General features: G+C 33.2%; 2 protein-coding genes, 1 long non-coding RNA gene and 1 other non-coding gene across 4 annotated transcripts; 2 read left to right on the top strand and 2 right to left on the bottom strand.

The window, feature by feature from the left end:
* Positions 1-117: 117 nt before the first annotated feature.
* TRNAL-UAA lies at positions 118-200 on the top strand. Its single transcript has one exon. It is a non-coding gene; the product is annotated as a tRNA-Leu (tRNA).
* Positions 201-568: 368 nt separating this feature from the next.
* Positions 569-6403, bottom strand: LOC121238605 (glucomannan 4-beta-mannosyltransferase 9-like). The gene is made up of 9 exons (XM_041135556.1): positions 5470-6403; positions 5245-5343; positions 3707-3959; positions 3116-3226; positions 2880-3016; positions 2436-2549; positions 2064-2263; positions 1743-1937; positions 569-1166 (listed from the first exon to the last, which is right to left on the bottom strand). The coding sequence occupies exons 1-9, from the start codon at positions 5806-5808 to the stop codon at positions 1001-1003; spliced, it is 1614 nt and encodes a 537-aa protein (XP_040991490.1). The 5' UTR covers positions 5809-6403; the 3' UTR covers positions 569-1000.
* A 3990-nt stretch (positions 6404-10393) lies between these two features.
* On the top strand, positions 10394-10834 carry LOC121238604. Its single transcript, XR_005935145.1, has 2 exons — positions 10394-10532; positions 10667-10834. It is a non-coding gene; the product is annotated as an uncharacterized LOC121238604 (long non-coding RNA).
* LOC121238603 (pre-mRNA-processing ATP-dependent RNA helicase prp5) lies at positions 10689-18776 on the bottom strand. The gene is made up of 7 exons (XM_041135554.1): positions 18544-18776; positions 15943-16545; positions 15123-15211; positions 14634-14733; positions 13171-13425; positions 11979-12151; positions 10689-11307 (listed from the first exon to the last, which is right to left on the bottom strand). Exons 1-7 carry the CDS (start codon positions 18697-18699, stop codon positions 11037-11039), a joined length of 1647 nt encoding a protein of 548 aa, XP_040991488.1. The 5' UTR covers positions 18700-18776; the 3' UTR covers positions 10689-11036.
* Between the last annotated feature and the right edge of the window lie 3612 nt (positions 18777-22388).

The following is a 22388-nucleotide window of genomic DNA, read 5'->3' as shown; positions in this document are numbered from 1 at the left end:
AAATTAAAAAAAAAAAAAAAAAAAAAAACCAGCGGTCACACTGAGCGGTAATAATCAGCGGCACAATAGTTTTACTTTTACAATTTATTATTTATTTTAATCACAGTAGACAGGCCAGCTGGTTTGCCCGAGAGGTTAAGGGGGAAGACTTAAGATCTTCTGCACATAAGTGCGCATGGGTTCGAACCCCATAGCCAGCATCATTCTCTAAATTTTTCGAAATTATTGATTATCATTTATGCCTGTGATGTCGTTAAAAATTGGTTTTGTCTCATTATTTAGTTTTGAAAGTCGCGATCACATGAGATGAGATCAGTTAATATAAAATATTATTAGAATATATATTTTTAATATTATTTTTGTTTTAGAATTTAAAAAAGTTGAATCATTTATTTTATTTTGTGTAAAAATTTGAGAATATTGTAATGATAAGATGAGATATTTTATGAAAGCGAACGAGACCTTAAAGTTCCGTATTGGGTTAATCATTCGTGTGGTTTCATTAAGTTCTTTTCTAACATTGGAAATTTGAGACCAAAAAAAAAAAAAAACAAGGATTATAGATGGATAGTCTTGTGGAACTTTCAACTCTTATTCAAACTCCAATAGCCTTCTAGAGAACAAATAAATTCCCAAACAAATTCTCAACTCTCTGTTACAAACAGTACTTGAGCAAACCTATCTAGAAAGTATGCACAATCTACTTCTGGTCAACAATTCTTGCTTGTTGCATCCTTTCATTATAATGAACTGCAAATAGATTAAAAAAAAAAATGTTCCTTGAATTACACTTATACAACTTCGTTTGACTATACCCACAAGTATGTAATTTGTGTTTCAATAATTTCTCCAAATAAAAGAATGACCAGTCTTTGTTTTAATAAGCTGAAACAGAAACTTTTCTGAATAAAAGAAGCTCCAGAAGAACCGTGTTTTCATCTTTTGTTGGGGAGAACAAAATAAATAGACTTGAGATTATTCTTTGCCAAGCGAGTTGCAGCTACGAGTTGGGGACAAAGGTGCCAACATAACCAACCCCTACAATGAAGAAGGCAATGGATTGGAGAAAAAGGTATATGAAGTAGCGGTTCTTCCCATCAAAGGTAATATCATAGCACCCACAGAAGAAGAGATAGGCCCCGACACCAAGCTCTAGCAAATGCAGCCTGTTTTTGTGCAATCAATAAACAAATGAAAGCCTTCATATACTCAATAGAAAAAAAGAAAAAGAGAAACAAATGTAAACCTCATCTCCTCAATTTTCAATGTAGATGCAGGGATCAAATGCTTTGCTTTTCATTTATTTCTAAGCAAACTTTATAAATGGAGGTGACATGCATCTATCTTCCTGGATTCCAACTCAATGGTTGGAACTTAATGCTGCAACAATTGTTGCAGAACATATCAAGGAAATGAAAGAAAACATGCGGGACTTTAGAACAACCATTCCAGTTCAAGTATTAAGGATATCACTTGATATTTTTCTCCTCTGTTTTCTGCATATCTAAAACACAGGCATTACTACTAAAGCACCCTAGTGCTCTACTTTCAGCTGTGCTCATTTTTTACTTTCCAACTTGGGAGAGATCCTCAAAGAGGTACCTAAAACTCATTACACCTACTTGAGAATTGATATTATTCTGAGTACCCCAACATAGGGTTCACCTTGTTACTTGGACAAGTGTAATTCAAGAGATTTTAAACATGTCATGGTAGTGATTCATAATTACGGGTAATAATACCTTCCTCCAACCTTGAAGCGCAGTTTCCTGGGAGCTTTGGTTCCTAATTTTGTCTTGAGAGCATCTCCCAATTTCTCAGTGACAACCCATTCATTTACTTTCCCTGCCTCAAGCAGACCTATAAATGTCGCCTTAGTCCGGTGCAGTGACATGACATTCTCGAAGAGGATCCAGAAGATCAGTAGATGGAATGATCTGCAAGATGACATACAGTTAAAGCGTGTTTAGAAATTAATAATACTAGAATTGTCTATTAGGTTATCCTTCATATATAGCTAGTAGTTCTGACGGATTGCTAGAGAGTATTGAAACGAGAGAGACCTTGGAGTTCCAACCGCATTGAGGAGAGTAATGATAGAAGGAATGTAGACGGCACCCCACTTGGGAACTTCCACTTCAGGAACCAAGACTGTTGCCGGCAAGACGACACAGTAAAAGACGAATGTGACGATATGACCTACGATCTTACGGACAAAGAAAAAGCTGTAGATAACGTAAAACTTCTTCCACAGTGAGACTTTCTGCAATACATTGTTAAAAAAAAAAATAGTAAGCAGTGAAATTGTCAACAAAGCAAACATTAGACCTAAAAACTGAATTAAAAAAAAAAAATCCTTTGGCCTCACGTTTCTATCATTAATTATCATTCTAAATGGAGCAGAAAACATTAAGAGAAGGTAAGAAGAAGCATACCTTGTTTCTTATAATTTCCATGGCCATTTTTCGGAAGAGATTAGCAGGGCCACAAGACCATCGGTGCTGCTGATAACGAAAGGCTTTCAAAGAACTAGGCAATTCATTTTTCACCTGAAATTTATAATCACATTTATGTTAGATCAAACTTGAAAAGGCCAAATAATAACAACTTAGTACAGGATAAGTCCAGAGAAAACTTGTCAGATATAAGTAACGACAATTGTGAATTATTAATTGAATAAAATAGGTAGAGCTGGAGGCAGGATTAAGTAGTCTGGGAGAGGGCAATTGTAAGAGGATGCACAGGCAAAATAGGCCTTGTGCTATTTCATTGAGGTAGAGATTTAGTCAATGAAATGTTTAATGAAAAGCCCACTGCTAGAGGACAGAAATCAGTATAAAACTAATTTTGTTTGCTTTGCAGGGTTATATCGTTAATACCTTGAGGTCACTAACATATACAAATTTCCAGCCTTTAAGGGTAGCTCGGACAGCCAAATCCATATCCTCCACTGTGGTGCGGTCCTTCCATCCTCCAGCCTCATTTAGCGCTGAAATTCTCCAGACACCAGCCGTCCCTGCATCAAGTTCTCAATGTTATATGATTGAATCTCATATAGAAGCTTATTATGCAGAGAAATACGAAAAATGTCAGCTCTTTTGGTACATTGGTTTACCATTGAAACCGAAGAACGCATATGTTGAGGACCCCACTTCTTGCTCCACTGTGAAATGGTAATCCAGGGACATCTCTTGCATCCTTGTCATTAAGCATTCGTTAGCATTTACTGCAATAACATGTGGCCATCAGACTTCTCACCCAAAAGTTTACTGTTTAGATGTTTCGCAAAATAATGAAAACTAATCCTTTCCTCTCGGGTTTCATAGAGATTGTTCAACAGAAACTTAAAAATTGAAGAGGAAGCCCTGCCAATTGATTCAAGTTGAGATTTTATGATAATATAATCAAATAGTCAAAAAATGTAGAATTTATGATAAGATTAAGCATTGTCTAAGAAGATATGGCTGTCTTCCATTCAGTTCATCCTAAGTTGCATACTTTACGAAACCGAACGAAAGGAATCCCTTCATCAGCATAATTGAGAAATATTAATTGGTCTATACAGAAATCTTACACAAGTTAGAAAAAGCACAAATTTATCATTTATTTGACAAACTAAATACACATGTAAGCAACATATATATACAAAGACTATTGGGTCAACCAAGAAACAAGGATTAACAAAGCTTAATCAGGTTTAAATTACCGAATTTCCAGCGAGCTTGAACAAGAGCTATTTCTGGGTTGTGAGCAAGAAAAGGTATGGTGCGCCATAGAAAATCAGGCTCAGGTTGGAAATCAGCATCAAAGATAGCAACGTAGTCGCACATTTTGACGTAGCTGTGCTTCATGCCTTCTCTAAGAGCCCCTGCTTTGTACCCATTTCTGTTGTCTCTGATCTCGTACTTTATGTTTATGCCTTTGCTTACCCATCTTTGGCATTCTACTTCTACCAGGTCCTGGAAATGTTTTGCATGAGTATGAATCGGGCAATTTTTGGGTTTTCATGGATATATAATTGTTCCTTGGAGTGTAACCTTTAACAGAAAAGGTGGTTTTCTTTCTTTTTTTTTTTTTTTTTTTTTTTTTTTTTTTTTTTTTTTAAAGTAATTTACAATTTCTTTTTACAATCATCTCTACAATTTTGTTTGAAATGAGGTGTATTTTTTACTTAATACTTTATAAAAATAACTAACAGTAAAAAGGGTTATACATATATTATAAAAATAAGAAATGGTGCTATCAAGTTGTTTTTTTTTTTTTGCTTTTTTTTTTTTTTTTTTAAAAGTATAATGAGTAGCTTATTGCATCACCTTTTAAGAGGGGCGACGTTAGAGCAGTATGTTTTTTAAAAGGTATATTAATATGGACAATGCTACTCTGCCATCCAGTATTTATCGTTGGTCGTGTCGTCCAATCTATTTTTTTTTTTTTTTTTTCTTTTCACATTTTTTTAATACATTTAAATATTTTTAAAAAATAAAAAAATACATCAATACACTTAAAAACACTTCTTTAATCACTAAGTAAAAAAAAAAAAAATTTTGCCAAACGGTCAAAAAGAGTGGTCAAATTGGGGCGGCATACTAGTATTTTCCTATTAATATATCGTTTAGGCCGGTAGACTTTATTCGAGCTTTGCTACTCATCATTTATACACATCACATATCATTTTTTTATTTTTTTATTTTATTCTTCGTAAATTTATTGAATTATTCTACTTATCATCCATATATCAAACATTTTATAAGAGAAAAAAAAAGTGGAATGTGTGGTGTGTGGAGATATATGATGAATAGATTTTTCCTATTCAAAATCATAAAAAAAATTTCAATACTAAGTGCAAAATATGAAAGCCACATTTACATTAACAAAAAATATATAATAACTATATATATAAAGAAATTAGAGATGGTCTCCAAAAGATAAAGGTATAGTTTGTAATTAATTCTACTCAGGGATAGATACGTTCTAATTTGTGATTTGCTTATAATTTAAATTATTTAGATCTTTATTTTATAGTTCATTCTCCATTTTTCTTTTTTCTTTTTTTCTTTTTGAAACGTTTTTAAATATTTAAAAAAATATAAAAATTCACTAATAATAACATTTAAAAAAAATAAAAATACACTGAGGTAACTTTGATCCGTATACTTATTTTATTATATAAAAAAATTCACTAGAAATTTTTCTTATTTTATTTCTATTTTATTTAAGAGTATATAGGTGAGTTTGATGCCGAACCTTGATGGCTGGGTCAGTTGAATCGTCAAGAACTTGAATTATTATCCGATCAGATGGCCAAGAAAGCCCACATGCAGCTCCAATGGACAGCTGATACACCTATATACATCAAGTACGTTTCACTACTATATTATATAAATTGAAACTAAGATACACAAACATCGATCGAAGAAATAAATTATTTAATCAAAAGTTGGGAAGAATATTATATATTATTTTACAAACCTCTTTTTCATTGTACATAGGAATTTGAACCAGAACCATGGGGTAAGCTGAATGGCCAAGCTCCACATCGTCCCTGAAAGGCTCCCATTTGTAACGCTTCTCCGGCTTTTGTCCAAACAACTTCACAAAAACAATGACGATGCCCATGTATACTCGCTCTAAGAACAGCATTATCGACATGGCCAAGCACACTGCCAATGATAGTTTCAGCAGCGGCACAATCAGTGGTGCTTTGGCTTGTTGCCAAATCAATCCGATTTGAGCTGAAATGTCAATATCGCGGGCGCCTTGGAACGTGTCGGGAAGTATGGTCGCGGTTGAGAGCCGGCTGACGTCCATTGCTCTACTTTTTGTATTATTTTTCTGTTTCTCTCTCTGGAGTCTGTACGTCTGAGTTGATCAGAGAGACAGAGAAAGCTCAATTTATGTGAATCTGTAAAATACTGATCTGGATCGGTTATAAAGGGCTGGCTGGCTCCGCTAGCTTTGCGAAAAGAACACGAATGTTTTATTTCGTATGAGCAGCTAGCTAGCTTTTTTGGTTGAATTGCTGTGATTTTTGCTTCTGAGTTACGCCAAGGTAATAAGTGAGAGATCGAGCTGGACTGTTAGTGGACTCGATCATAGCATTTCTGCTGCAGAAGCAGACCCACTGGCTTCATGATCACGGAAGATAGAAGTTTGAGATATCCAGTTTTAGAATACACTCAGACGTACTCACCCTAGATAGACCTCAAAGCAAGGCATGCACTACAGAGAAAAACTAGGAATGCATGTGACACGAAAGAATATCCTCTTCTATCTATCTGCCTCTCTTTCTGCACGGAGGAGATCAGAGGGAGAGAATTAGCGCCTTGCTAGAGGGCAGCAGGCCAGCAGGTTTTGGTTATTATTGTTGGGGCTTATATAATTGCTTGGGTTTTGTTGTCTGGGTGTCTCTCTTATACTATTTCAAAACAAGATTGGTCAAAGAGAAAGAGACCGTTGATCCGAAGCTTGCTCGCATTTCGCATTAATGACTGACAGAATATTCAGACAGCGTTTAAATTAAATCTCTTCAATGAGAGAAAAGTTAAAAAGTTTGCAGAATTATTACTAATTATACTCAAAACTAGTTTGGCTATCATTTTCACGATCATCGATGATCTAGTCTTGTGAAGGTGCAAGCTGGCTGCGAATAATAGATTATATTATGGTCACCTGCAGATTGATGAATTTTTAGATCACAAGCAGCTCCAGTACAGTACTACGTACAAATTAACAAAAGATTGCTCGTGTAGAAGATGGTATGATAATCAGTACTATTACATCTGTAACAAAATATGATAAAGGAGTGTATATATATATATATACAAGAAAACTGTTTATTTATGACAAGTTATTTCTAACAAAATGATTATTTTCTATTAAAATAAATCTATTTTCATCATAAGTAATCTTTTTCATTATAAATAATTGATTACAAATACTCATGTTTTTCAGATGTTGAAGATTCTCTTAAATACACAAAAGTGACTGTGCATAAATTTTTTTATATAATAATGAATCCTCCGGGCCCCTTAGGCTACGTTTGGGTACCAAGAGTACCTCAAGTACTCTCACTACTATTCCTTACTTTATTATTATTTTTCACCTATTTTTTTACTATTTATTACTTTTTACTTACTATTCATTATTCTATTATTAGTTTTTCATTATTTTTTCACTACTATTTACAAATATTCTCAACATTTTTCAAATATTCTCACTACCCAAACGTAGCCTTAATCTTATAAATATCCCTCAAATCATTTTCTTGTTCATAAAAGTCTGTACTTCAACATGAGTTAAGTACTGTACTTAGCGCGAATGCATGCGCGTACGTATTCATGCACATAGTTTTAAAAATACGCAGATGATTTATGTCCAAAGTTATAAGCTAGGATCGAATTTGACATTTTTTTTCCCTTTATATGAAGTCTTAAAAGATATTAATGCATCTTTAACGCATTCGATCATCGTTGTCAAAATTTGTGACGTGATTTGCATAATTTCCAACCTCTTAAATAGAAATTTGGAGTTTGAAATCCCCTTCTCCCAAATGTATAAAAAAAAAAACCATTCGATCGTTTATTAAAGTTAAATTTAAATAGAAATATTGAGATGAGATGGATTGAGGTAAAAGTTAAAAATTAAATAAAATATTATTAAAATATTATTTTTTAATATTATTATTATTTTGATATTTAAAAAAGTTAAATTAATTTATTCATCATATTTTATATAAAAATTTATAAAAATTATAATGATACAAAAAGATCATTTCTCAATCTAAATCGAACTAAAATCCTTAAGCAGACAACAGTATTACGTATGTACCACCAACCTAATTAAAATGATCTTGAACATACACAACTATTCGCATGTCGGCATGTGCAGTAGGTGCACAAGCCCACCTGCACACAAAGGCAAAAGAAAATCCCTTATGATTGATCATCAGTACGTGTCCTTAATAATAGGATTAAATTATCCTGTAATTCTCTAGCGCCTCGGGATCGGGTCATCAACAGAGACAGCTATATATATACACGTATATAAATGGTGAACCGAAAATTAGGGTTTGGTAGTTAGAATTTTCCCATCTATTACTTGCCAAAAGGTCTTAATTTCCCATCTACCAAAAAGTAGGGTATGGTTTTTTGACAAGTGTTGAATAAATTGGCAGGGTATTAATTAATCTTCTTAATTGATCTCTACTGATTGTTGCATGCATGGAATAATTAATATTATAGATCGACAACGTTGTGATCGGTAATTGGACTGTCAAATTATATATATAGTCAAGGGTCTAATTTGTCTTAGATTGAGGTTTACATAATGTCCCTTGAAAGTTATCTAAATGATCATCGATCCGACTAGTCTACATATGTTTTTTTCCAAACAACTTTCTTTTTTGTACCAACTAATTATTATTAATTGTTAGATCTCAAAAGATCAAAGTCATCCGATCGAGGAATTAATGCCCTCAATAATAATAATAATAATTAATGATAAATGCATCGATCACTTCTGGCCGGGTGGCACATAAATAATCAAGTTCCATATATATGCATGATATATAGTTTTCGATTTGCTGTAAAAGAAAAAAAAAAAAAAAGCATGCATGCGCCAGAATATTATATATATAGGGGGGGTCCATTTAGCAGCTTGATTGAAAACAAAGATTGTTAGGATCATATCGAATGACCAAAGATCAAGAATGATTAATATGATCAGAAAATCAAATGGGTTAATAATTCATCATGTTTATGATGATCATCATGATGACCATTGAAGTGGGTTTTCGATGTTTCCTTGGTTGTACCATCCAATTAAATTTAACTAGAACTTAATCATACTAGAATATATACATCATATTCAAAGCGCGCCATGATTGCGTTTAGCAAAGACCTAGAGAATATATATCAGCGCACATGATCATGATGCAAAGCTAGAGGCGTACCGATTTCATCATTCATGCATGTACGTACGAGGTAGATTGTAAGAATCATAAATCAATAAATATATATATATATATATATAATTAAAACTACTTGCAAGACCTTAGCTTCATATATATGTTTATGTTTAATGTGATTGTGGGGTGTCATTGGAAATCATGTCTTCTAATTTAGACAAATTAGAATAATCCGTTCTTTGGTCAAAATTTGAGAGTTAAATTTTAAAAAAAGGGTACTCATGTTGATCAATGGGGAGGGAGTGAGATGTATTGTCTAGCTCAAATCAGGAAGTGTTGGGCGTTGTGACATGACACTAGAAAGAGAGAGAGCCCTCAGAAGCATATCACATTGAATGTACTTTATTTTTTTTTATTATTTAATAACTTTCAACTTTCAAGGTCTTGGTGGATGGCGCATCATTTTTATTTCACCAGGATCTTGGCTAGCTACTTCCAATGCTCACCAACCAGCTATTTTAATAGAAAATACTAGAAAATTATGAGTCAAAATGCTTGTAGATCACTCGCACTATAAGTAAAAAGAAGAGGAAAAGGAGCTTGCAAATGACAAACCACATGATTTGTCAAGGTGCAAGCAAAAAAGAAAAAAAGATAAACACACGATATTTTTCAGTATAACACATTACACAATTATGTTTAAAATAAGGGGTAGTTTAGTAAAATATTTTATAAAAATAATATCAATTTACAAAAATACCCACTTAAAAGCACGTGTTGTGAAATGTATTGTGTAGGTATCATTACTCAGCCTCCCCCCAAAAAAAGAGTTGGTAAGAATATGGATCAAGCTACAAAGTAACCAAACAGTGATTTTTTTTATTCGGGAAAATTGAGATAATCATTTGAAAATTAGAACTTAGAAGTGCTACCGACAATGGTTGTCTTGGAAGAGAAGTAGTTGGTAATTAGAATGTGAAGCAGCTACAAAGTAAACAAGCTTAAAGTGTGTGTTTTCGGAAGATTCTTTAAAAAGCTGTTCATTTTAGAAATCAGAAGTGCCACCGACAATGGTTTGAGTCTAGGATGAGGCAACAACCTATAATGTCTGTGGTTCACGATTTGACATCCTTAATAAACTCATTTTAACATTGTTTTTCAATAATTAATTATATCGTTAAGTTACACGATTGTGTCTATCTGATTTACAAAAACAAATGGAAAAAATGACTAAACTAAGTGATATGATTCAACATGAAAACATATATTTGATTTTAACAGCTCAACGATGGGGTAGGTAATAAGCTGCCCAAAGGTTGTGAAGTCTCCCTCATCTGGACTGAGATAAGTATTAATGTATATCCCATTAAAATAATAGGAGATCCGATCTCTTTGAAACCATGAGAACAGAAATATAGAGTTCTGATATCACCCTTCAATTCCCTAATCTCAGAAGATTGGAGATGTTCAGATGTCCCATAAATGGTACAAAAAATTTAAATATTTCAGATTGCATGTTTTGGGCATTATAATTTGCATTGATACAGTCGGGTTCAAGAAAAGTACAATAATGTTATAAGCTAGAGGGATGGGATCAAGAGAAAAGATATTTTGAGCATAATAGAAGGTACACTGCTAATAGAAGGCCTTAGCTAGAATATAATTAGGTGGTTTCTCTTGTATACTCCCTGTGTACACAGACTATGCCTATTCCATTCGTATGAATAAAATTTTTATTACTTATAAAAAAAAAACAGGAAGGTACACTGCTAAATGAGTGTCCTTAGAGAGACTACTTTCTTACTTAACATGTAATTGGCAAGAAGAAACTAAAGCTCTTCATTACAAAATAGAGATAGATGATAAGCAAATTGCTCTTCCTAGTAGCTGGGATCATGGATATTCCTCATTTCCCATGTCATCTATCAAGAATTGAGCTCTATCTGAACTCTACAAAACGGTTATGAGAATATGACACTCTAATATCCTCTCAGTGACCGCTGCAAAAGCTGGCCGGCAACACCAAAATAGAAATGATGCATTTTCAACAAAGTATGTTAGCAGCAAAGGTAGAAAGAATTTAGACAAAATAATGATGAAAGCACACCCAACTTCATTGTTCCCGTGTGGATTATGTCAGACACAAGTCTCTTAAAGCTTCAGGCACTGCCTGTCCGCATTGTTCAAGGATATCAGTCAATGGTTCAGCAATGGCTGCATTTTCTTTGGTTAGAAAGCTATGCAACGCACCATTGACGGTGTGGCGAGCCATCCTAGTGAGAACATGCACATAACTGTCAATTGGAAGTACGAAATTGGGTATTATTACAAGACCATACTCCTCTAGATCGGTGGTTTTTATCTGCTCCATATTGATCATGGAAACTTCATTTTTCATTTTGCTGTCAAAAACAAGAGTAGAAAAATAAGATCAGTTAAATGTACACATCCTTTGTATTGAGGTTTCTATTTACTCCCACCCAAAGTGGGCAGTTCACCTATTGCATTTTACTGTTCCAATTGCATGCGGGTTCTCATCAGGGACATAAAGCTAAAACTTATTTCCCCATGCGACTCATTCATCTCTTTACCCTTTACAAAACTCACTTCCACACCCTTAATCCTCTCGCTACCAGTAACCCTCCTCAAGTCTTGAAACAGAAAACCTTTCAAAACTTAATTCTTTTCTTGCCTCAGTAAATCCCAAACCCTTATCTTCACCTTTAAAAAACCTGAAAGCACAGACATTCTACCCTTTAGCCCAGCATCCAGTCATATCACAATGCAATGTTCAACTTAACAGCATATTCCGAGATCAGACACTTCCAATTGTTGACCATTTTTTCTTCTTTTTTGGGGAGTAAGTACTTTTTGCCACCACAATTGCCAAGAAAAACGTCAGCCTTTTACCTAGAAGCCATAAGGTTTACAGCATGCAACCAAACAAAACATTTTGACGATGATCGATCGGGTTCAACACAAGAATTGTGGCTTCAAACCCATTAGATGGAGAAAAAATAACTTCTGATTTATATTAGCAACAGAATCATCAGAATATGATATTCTTGTTCACCTGTTTTTAAAGTTTGATATGGTGCATGATGAGCCCGTTGATATAAAATAACCCTTGTTTTTTAGGGTAGTGACCATTTCACCAAACTTGCTATCTTTAACCAATATGTATAGCACCTTCAAGGGCTGAGACAACAATTTATCTCCATAAGCTTGATCAAGAATTTGGATACCCTGCAAAAATCACTGATTGTAAGAAAATGCTATACAAATTGGTTATACGTATTGCAGACTATGATAATTTCGTTGATAAAATATGGACAGAGATTCATGGACAAACTCTACCCTTGTGACAGTGTTACCAAAATTATATAGAAAAGCTAGCTCCCCAAGAGATAAATTCATGATGTTTTCTAAATGGTTTCTCTCAAACTTTGTCAGAGAGAATATCTTCCAAGTGGTTTTTTGCTTCAAATAATTCAATAATTATACAACTCTACTAAAATCAGCACAATGCTTTCTTCACATGTTTACCAAATGCTAATTACTTGAAAAGCTAGTTAAGGGTGTGTAAAACAAAGAGTACAGGCATATCGACATCCAGAGACATTCTAATCAGTGAAACAGAAAAAAATGAGTCAGCATGGTATCTCAGTATTGAATAGAATGATAGGCAACACATCTTCTCATAAGAGACATGTCTGCTACTTGTTTCAGTCACTTCAATACAAAGAAACTGAGTATTCTATACTGACATCTGGTAAATATCCAAAAGGAATTTAATCAATCACAAATTGCAAGTTTGGTGACATGGTTTCTCTTTCTGATCCAGTGGAAATTTTTTTTTTTTGGTTGATGACATAGAAACTCACCAACGCCCTTTGGACCCACCCGTCAAAACTACGTATCAGGTAATCAGGGAAACTCATAGTGCGGAATCAAACCCAGGATGTCTGAGTTTACAGCTCATCCCATGTTCATCCTTTTGACCACTAGGCTGTACCCTGACAGGTAAAAGATCCTTGAAGTACGAAATAGCAATTCCCTATACATTAGAGAAATCTAATAGAAACTTCCAGTAAAACAGATATTAAAAGAATAAAGACAAATTTGTTACTATAATACCAAATAAGCAAAACAATAGGGAAGTGCCTCAACAAAGGGAGAGCTTTCATACAGTTGTTTGTGCTGTGCAAGTAAGAAAAAAACTCGAGTTCAATTTTGTTTCTCAACATACTGATTGGCATACATACCTTTGATAGTTTTTCATCTTCTGAGGCACACACGTTCACTGACTGGATAATGCATGAACTTAGACTGGTAATCGTATCGTTAAGAGATATTCTATGGATTGATCCAGACAGAAGATTTTGAACCAATGGAACAGAGGCATGATTAAAGCAATCATTGAAAACCACAGTAAGGGGAGTTCCTGAAATTGATTGCCTAATGGATTTCATCATATCAGGATTACCACCATTTGAAAGAGATTCAAGTCCATCAGCAACCTATACAAGCATCAAAATATTAAATTAGAAATGAATGAAGCTTGAAGTAGCAAACCCATGACAATCAAGGGCTTTCGTTATATCAATGACATAGTACCAACTATATTTTCATACAGCAATCACTCAAAGACAAAACACCCATATAGTAAAGTGGAATAGTGTGGCCACTGACGATGTATGAAGCAGAAACAAGGATTAGGGTATGTTTTCAAAGAATTGCGAGAAAATAAGGTATGTAACTGGCTAGCTGCAAGGATCATATGGGGAAGACAAACAAATTCCCTTACATTAGAAACCACATCATTGTATCTTCAATTGTATAACCTTCAGTCACACAAGCACCAAACAAAGGAATCTTTCACTACAAGAGTCAGAGACTCAAAACACCTGTCATAAACCATTGTCTATTCGTAATCATATCCCTACTCATCAATACTAAACAAAGTTCAAATCTTAACATTTTTTTGATAAATAAATCAATCTTATTAAAGCACAGAGGAGCGAAACCCATGTATGCAGGAAGTATACTAGAGAAACCCCCACTTAGGTGAGAGGCAAGAACACTATTTATATAAAAATATGAAAATTTCTATTAAAAAATTATGAACAAAACTTCTTGATTGCCAATAAAAAATGAAAAATATAGTTTCAGATAGTAGATAAGTATAAAAAAAGAAGTGGATCCAATATTGAAAATAAATTTCGGATATCACAGAGTATCCGAACAGTACTGGTATCCGATGGTGATACAACTTGCTAGCAGAAGTATCTGCTTGCCTAGTTAGTCAGGACATGATTAATGTTTCCAAAACACAAATTCCACACGTAAACTGTCGACAAATGAAAAAAAAAATAATATCTTTAAAAAGACCTACAGGATGGCAACTAAAGAATTATCCATAACAACCAAGGAAACTTATAGCCCATAATTTTATCATCAGCACAAAACATCTTTATATATCTAGTTTCCATTTTATCTTTTTAAAAAATTGCATGTGATAGGAAATTGCATGTGATAGGAAAAGAGCCTTCTCAACTCGACTATGCCTAAACCCCAAGAAACTGAAGTTAGCAACATGGATTACTTTTATGCCACTCAGCACCATCTAGGGGCTGTGTCCCAAGGACAAGAGCCAACAGCAGAGGAATATATGAAACAGGTAAGAAATGATGGAGAACTAAAATAGTGTTCACATAGAAGAAAATACCAGCAAGGAAACACCAGATATATCAATGGCCTTAAACATAACAAGTTCCAGCAGCCTCTCAGGTGTAGATACAAGGAACTCAGGCTCACAGCTCTTTAAACTGTAAAAAACAAAACAAACTTTGAATGAGAAGCAAGACAAAGACTAACACCCGAGTTCATTAAATGAGATACTATTTGAGCAAATAGCAAATGTAAAGATGGAGCCCAATTTGATGAAAGCATATGTAAATAAGCAATTACATCCATGCAGAAAAGCACATGTGCATGCCAGCACGTACATATGCACACATACAGAAACAGTTTAGGCTTGATTATTATACAGGTCATTTGCCACAGAAGGAAGGTAAAAAATATTCAATAAATTATTGAATGACATGGTAAGCAGGTAAGCTTGTCTGTGTGCAAGCAATGACTACCTTTTAATCAAATACATTGGCTACATCACCAATGTATGTTATAAAAACAAAATTGTAGATGCTACACTTACCCTTGAATCTGGTGATCCAAGGATGCGCCAGGATGTATACTCACAGAGTGTATTCCAAGAGCCTTCAAAGGCTTGCAGACTGAGCGAACCTGCACATAATAAATCAGGATAGAAAATTATCAATAAATTACATACTGGAAAGATATTTATGAGAACTGTTTTCCAACTACATACAGGGGGATAACAGAACTTGATAAAATTAAATACTGGCTTCTCTGACTACATACATGAGAACTGTTTTCCTCATTTCTAGAAATATATGAGAACTCATTTGAAGGGTATTTGTTAATCCATGTTCATGATATAAGGCCATTGTTCTTTTCAAAGAATTTTGAGCTCATTAAAATTTTTCTGCAAATTTTACTTATAAAAAAAAAAAAAAAAAAATCTGCAAATGCCACTTATATATAAGACGCATAGTTTTGTGCAAGGAAATTGAGTCACTTTGCTTTAGTAGCATTTCACAGATGCAGTGAATAACACCTAGCCAAATCCCTTTCTAGTTTCATATTTGAACTTCTTTGTATACTTGTGTAATTGGGCTACGCTTACTTTTCTATCAAAAAAAATTTATTTTACCTATAAAAAAAAAGAATCTGCAGATGAAAGATTTTAACAAAGGAAGAAAGAGAAAAGGTAAGGCACTCAAATCATCATAACAACTTTTCACAAAACCATGAATTCCCAATTACCCGCAAATTAAGGTACTGAGATAAAGTGAAGAAACCACAAATAAAAATATATATATATCTTTAGGACATCAAGAGGAGAAAAACAATTAAGATTGAAAGTAGTAGGAAAAATAATATATTTACAAAACCTTAGCTGCTTTCTCCTGGGATGGTACAAGGAATAAAAGAAAGGGGCTCGCAAATGATAGACCTTCTTTCTCCTTTCTTGCAATGGTATCAGCAGCAATGGAAATCATCCAAGCAATTTGCTCTACTGTAGAACTAGCTCCACTTGTCTCCAAAATATCCTTCCCAGCTGAATAACATTTCCAGAACTCGATTCCCCATGAATTAACAAACAACGGCTGGTCCTCTTTACTAATGAAGGTACCATCATGTCGCAATGCATTTTCGATTGAATTCAGGCACATAATAAGAAACTTTGATGGACCATTTGAGTTTTCACGGACCAATGCACTTTGACCATGGTCACCTACGTTCTGAATCACTTGAACCTTTTCTTCTAGGTCAACAAGATCATTAATAGATATCTTTGAACATTTTACCTTATCCTTGAAATCCGTATTTGGTGTTTGGGTTCCTTTCCTCGGTGCAACACCCTTCCCATGAACAAAACACCTCCCGTCTTCTTGACGAGGTACTTGCTTCTTGGATTCCTTTCCCTCAAAATCCTTTTTCCCAAGCTTGTCGTTGAAAGGATCATCAGGAGTAGGAAGGCTAAAACACATCCCCTGTAGTGCCATGATAGGGTCATATATGATAATCTACTTGGAAAATGGATAAAATCATCGCAAAAATTTCCATAAATCGGTATAAGGCATGTCATATCAAAAGAAAATTAACAGGTACATTGGGTCATTTTCTGTAGCAAAGATCTCATTCGACCATAAATTTTTTTTTATTGGCACCGGGTGTCCAAGAACAATATCTCGACTAATCCCGGGGGTGCATAGGTTCTCGGCAATAAGTTTCCAGCAAGTGCATCTCAGGTAATTCAATAAGAAAATCCCCCAATCCATGGTCCCTAGAGATTGTTTGCACCCTAGGGGATTTGAACCTTAGACCTGGGGGAGCATACCCCCAATCCCAAGGCCTTTACCACTTGAGCCAACCCTTAGGAGTTATCACTCACACATAAGTACAAGTATGTTATGGACATTATGAAATTTGAAAGTCGCATGAAGACATGATGAAGATGCCCATAAATCATTTGATTCTAAAGCAGTGAAACTCATTACAGAAAAAGTACGATAAACAATTCTGGCAATTTGTTGATTTCCGTTCACTACAAAACAAATACATGTATCAGACACCAGTTAAACAAAACCAAATCCAATACATCATTTTTCAAACCCTCATTTCAAACAACTTAAAATCAGATAAATGCTATCCTTTACTGTGGTGTCTTCAAATATTCATAACAATGTATGAACTATTGTATTTGAAACATTTTTGTGTCTGTTTCTTCAGCCTTTAAATGAAAACCAAAAAAATCAACTCTTAATTTCCTTTCCATAATGCTTTTCTCAACGGACCAATCTGAGCATTTATGTGGTTCCAAATACAATGAAGGCCAAGCAAAATACACATCAGTACATCATGAAATAAATACATTTATTGGCCTTTTGGCTAAGATCAGACATATCCTGGTATAACCACATGATAATCATTGAACCTCACTTCAAACAAACATGAAAACAATATTAAAGCTATCAAATCAATATGTAATTTCTTTTAGTTTACAATATTTTCACCGCAAATACAATAGCATGCCAACAAATCCCAACATTTCAGGATAGTAATGTTTGAAATGCAAAAAAGGCCTCATCAAAGATGCATTTTTACCCCTGTGATGTGATTAAATTACAAACATAAAACCCGATTAACACAATCTCAAAAGAAAAAGAAAAATAATCGTGGCACCGGAATTTGATCAATTGTTCATAATCTCACATGTCTTTTAGGTCCATGATTATATCTTATTAATGAATTAATAATTCAAACACACTTTATTAAAATTGATAAGAAACCCAAAAAAAGCAAAGCACCGGAGCCTCGTTGATTTTCTTTCAGTTTATTCTTTTCCAGTATTTCCTCAGCAACCAAACCGAGTATCCAAACCAATGCATGCTATGAAACTCAAAACCCACACCTGAAAATCGTCCCAAAAAATAAATTTCAAACATCAAACCAAATTCAATAATTCAAGCAATATGTCTATGGCGGTGCATTTGGAGGGAGAGGAATGAAAGAAGCTTAGAAGACCAAGAGCGGTCAATGGATGAGCTTAGAACCTTTTTTTTCAATACTTTACTCCATTGGTCGATTGTAATTGATTTTCATGGCATGACCTTTCATGAATTTCTTGTATCACTAAGCTAACGTGCTTAGGCGTTGCTCTTGTATATGTCCCGCTCTCGCCTACTCTTTTGATCAATAAAAATTTGTTTACCGATTAAAAACAAAAAACAAAAAACTCAAGCAACCATTCCCGGTCCGCGAAAACAAACTAATAAACTAAAACTTCAAGTACTTTCTATTCGGTTTCCAGTATTTTCTAACGTACTCTCAACAACCGAACAGAGCATTATAATAAAAATTACATACACACCAAAACCCAATTCATGCAACTCCATTCAAAGCGAGGAAAACAAATCAGTTGCACTAATCGAACATCCACAAAGTTTCCACCATCTTCCCATACATCATCTAAGCAACCAAACAAATACCTCGCACATGCGGCGTTTTCCAGACTTGCGGCGCTTCTTGGAGGCAATAATGGCGGCGACCCGAGCAGAGACCGAAGCAGAAGAGTCCTGCTTCTGAAGCCTCTTCCGGTTCACCTTGCTCTTCTTCCTCCTCACTGCATCTTCACCTTTCGCCATTGCCGCAAACAACGAGAGAGAGAGAGAGAGAAAGAGAGAGGTTTCAAGGTCGGCTCCTGCAAACCTTCGTTGAAGTAGCAGTATGGATATTTAGGAAGGAGTTTATGGGTAATATGGTAAACTATGATATTTTTTATTTAGGCATACGTTTAATTAGGCCCAAAAACAATAAAGTTATTTGGGCTGGACTGAGGAAATCGGGCTTATAACTGGTCAGTGGTCACTTGCCCAAAAGAATCTAACCGTTCCCATTGTTTTGTACAACATAGAAGAGTCACCCTATGGCCTAAACTAGGATAAATTGAAGTTCTTCGAGGAATACTTTCACTTATCAACCTATTAGTTTTTTAATTTTTCTTGACATGACGTGAAGTGATTGAAAAATTGTGGTTTTTTTCACGATAAATGCTTGGATCCCGAAAATGGATCCAGAGGATTTCTTGAAATTTTTTTTTTTAATTGAATGATTAAGAAAATATTTTTTAATAATGTTATGATTTTTTTATTTTTTTTAAATATTTATGCTAATTAAAAAAAATATATAAAAAAATAAAATAAAAAATGAAAAAATAAAATGCATCATTCGAGATAAGTTATCGATGACTCTAGCACCACTCTTTTTTCACTTGTTCATTCTTTTAATATTATGTCAAAATGGAGATCTGAAATTCGAACTCTCTCACCGACTCAAAAAGAAAAAAAAAAAAAAAACGTGTCATGAAAATGACGATTATAATTAAAATATATTGAATGGTGTTTTTTCGCTTTTTCAGTCAGGTTGTCTTCCATCGGTTAGTCTATGATCTGCCTTGATTAACTGACCTGAGTGGTTTTGGAACCAAAGAGCTAGGCTGCTTTGATGGAGTGGAACTCTCCCTTAAGCATTGTTTGTTTGAAAAGAAAATCACTTGGAATTTGGGGCTCTAATCTAATTTTTGTTTGCCCCCAAAACATGTTTATATCTGCCCATGCATGCATGCGCGCCCTTTTACTTACCTTTCATGTAGACTTTTATGACCATATATGTCTGCCAATAAGTTAAAATTTTCACGTCAATCATTCTGTCTTAATTTTTGTATCTGCATGGCATTGGATCGATACTGGCTAAGAGCAAGCACTGCTCTTTTGACTCCTCGCCTCTTCGAAGTATTGCTTTATTGTTTTGGCCATATCGGTATTATAAGTACATACAAAATCGAAATACATCGATGAATATTTGAATTATACAGAAGTTTTATAGGAATACATATAGACAATTGATACTTGTAGTCATGAGTGTGCAATTGCCGTATAATTATTTTGAAAAAAATAAATAAATACGGAATTCACATGAAAAAAAATTAACTTTTTAATAATAGATTTCATTTTTTTTCAAAACGATTGTACGGCACTTGAGAACTCCACGACTGCATATAACATTATTCATACGTATATAAATTGAAGGGATTTGCCGTGACATGTAATACTTACTTTAGAATCAAATGAGTTTTATAATTTGGCATCTTACATCAAATAATGTTAATTTATAAATTTGTTTTCTGAGTTCTGCTACATACAATTATTTTTGTATATTTTTTGTGTATTTCATTGATGTGATTGATAAAAAACAATTATTTTATAATAAAAAAAAGTGATGCAGCCAACTAATAGAGTACACAAAGACTGTATAAAAGTAACTGCACATAAATTTTGTATTTTTTTCCACAATGCATATAGATGAGAAGATTTTAGTTGGATCTTAATCATCTTATATCAAGGCACAAGGAACGCACAATTTAAATTCAATAGATGTATTTGAATTTCTAATTAAGATAATATTAAAACCAAATCTCTAATTAAATATCATATAATGAATCATAATATTCCAGCCATCATATATTTTAGGCACTGAAGTGCTTCTGAAATTCTCTCTACTCATGCCTTGGATAGCGTAAACGGTACCTATACGAGTGAGGTTCTAGAAATCACATTCAAATCTCAAACTTGCATTTCTTTAGATTGTCAAAATTAATGTTTATTATCAAAACGTTTGGTCAAAACCATTTTTTTTATAATATAAGCATGAAGGTTCAACATTTCCACCATAATTGTTCAACATGTTTATTTTCTCTGCGGGACATCGATCAAAGGGCAAAAACTATAAAAATCTACAAATTAAGAAGTTCGTTGGTAATCTTTCATTTTTAATTAGAGAAATACTTTAGTTACAAACAAATCTCACAAAAATAAATTTACAAATTGACGTGACTTGATGCAATACGTTAAATTATAAAATTATTTTTATTATAAAATAAATCTAACGTTTTATATGAAGTCATGTTAATTTATAAATTTATTTTTATAAAATTTATTTATGACTATAGCCCTTCTTTTTTAATTAACCACATAAGAAGAGAGAATTATCATATTGGTAACGATAGGAAGAAAAAATAATACTAAGTAAATCATAATTTATAGGCCAACAAAATTACCTAAACTTGCCACTTGTGTATAAAAAGCACGCGATGGGTTGCTTTGACTTCCACACTAACTTTAAATTCTTTATTGTGCATGGCCAATGATACGAATAGTCAAACATATTATTTTTGTACAAATCTTAGGTTATGTTTAGATATTAAACTGAATTGAATTGAGTTGAGTTGATATAATAAAATATTATTTTTTAATATTATTATTATTTAAAAATTTAAAAAAATTAAATTATTTATTATATTTTATATTAAAATTTAAAAAAATTATAATGATAAATTGAGATGAATTAAGAGGAATTTAAATTCTAATCGTATCAGTCAATTCAAAGACGATTACTGAAATTATAAATTCAAATTAGACGAAGAAGGGTTTAAATGAATTATAAAGTAATCACGTCCGGCCTGTCAATTGTCAATTGTCAGTATCAGACTTGTTCCAACTTCCAACCACGTGGGTCAAAAACTTGGCATATTATTATGATAGGGATAGAACCGTAAAACAAATATTTAATACAATATTATTAATATTTGAATCTAAATCTATCAAAATTAAGTATGATGTAAATTAATTAAATAATAATAATATTTTATTAACAAATTATATATAAATCTTGTCTAATTCTTATTTTAACTAAAAATAGAAAAGTGAATAATAATAGGTTTATTATTTCTTATTACTTATTTACTACTCTCTTTATTTTTTTAATTTTATTTATTATTATTTGTTATTTAATGATTAAGAAAATAATTATTAGTGAAGTTGTATATATTTTTTAATTTTTTTTAATTATTAAAGATATTAAAAAAATAATTAAAAAAAAGAATAAAAAAATTAATTTTTTCATTAAAGATATTAAAAAATAATTAAAATTAAATAATAAAAAATTAAATATATTATAAAATAATAAAAAATAGGAAAATAATAAAAAAATAATTAAATTAATTGACGGCATGATCTACTCCGTCGATCATGCGGTCAATTAATTGGATGAAAATCTTTAATAAAAAGCTCGTGTTTGTGTTTTGGACTTTAATTGGTTAAAAAAGTATTTTATGTCTCTATCAATGTACTTGGCTGTCAACCTTACAAGGACTACTTTTACCGAAGCGTCCAAAACAGTCTTCAACGAACGATATAGAAAAATCTATTTTTGCACGTAGTATGGGTGTAAGAAAATGGGAACGATGGGTTTGATGGATTGTAGTCGGATTGGTGAG

This window comes from Juglans microcarpa x Juglans regia, chromosome 7D (genome assembly GCF_004785595.1).
Source record: "Juglans microcarpa x Juglans regia isolate MS1-56 chromosome 7D, Jm3101_v1.0, whole genome shotgun sequence".
Lineage (NCBI taxonomy): Eukaryota > Viridiplantae > Streptophyta > Magnoliopsida > Fagales > Juglandaceae > Juglans > Juglans microcarpa x Juglans regia.
Note: the sequence above shows the minus strand (reverse complement) of the source record. Positions and strands in the feature narration are given on the sequence as shown.

What these genes read in the sequence shown, in the direction of transcription:
- LOC121238603 (XM_041135554.1), bottom strand. Translation starts at nt 18,699, where the DNA reads ATGGCGAAAGGTGAAGATGCAGTGAGGAGGAAGAAGAGCAAGGTGAAC. An exon ending in CCCAGGAGAAAGCAGCTAAG is followed by an intron (nt 15,212 to 15,942) that starts GTTTTGTAAATA and finishes TATTATGTGCAG; the next exon opens with GTTCGCTCAGTCTGCAAGCC. An exon ending in TATCTGGTGTTTCCTTGCTG is followed by an intron (nt 13,426 to 14,633) that starts GTATTTTCTTCT and finishes ATGCTTGTATAG; the next exon opens with GTTGCTGATGGACTTGAATC.
- LOC121238605 (XM_041135556.1), bottom strand. Translation starts at nt 5,808, where the DNA reads ATGGACGTCAGCCGGCTCTCAACCGCGACCATACTTCCCGACACGTTC. An exon ending in TATATGTTAGTGACCTCAAG is followed by an intron (nt 2,550 to 2,879) that starts GTATTAACGATA and finishes TATAAATTTCAG; the next exon opens with GTGAAAAATGAATTGCCTAG. An exon ending in TGGAAATTATAAGAAACAAG is followed by an intron (nt 2,264 to 2,435) that starts GTATGCTTCTTC and finishes AATGTATTGCAG; the next exon opens with AAAGTCTCACTGTGGAAGAA.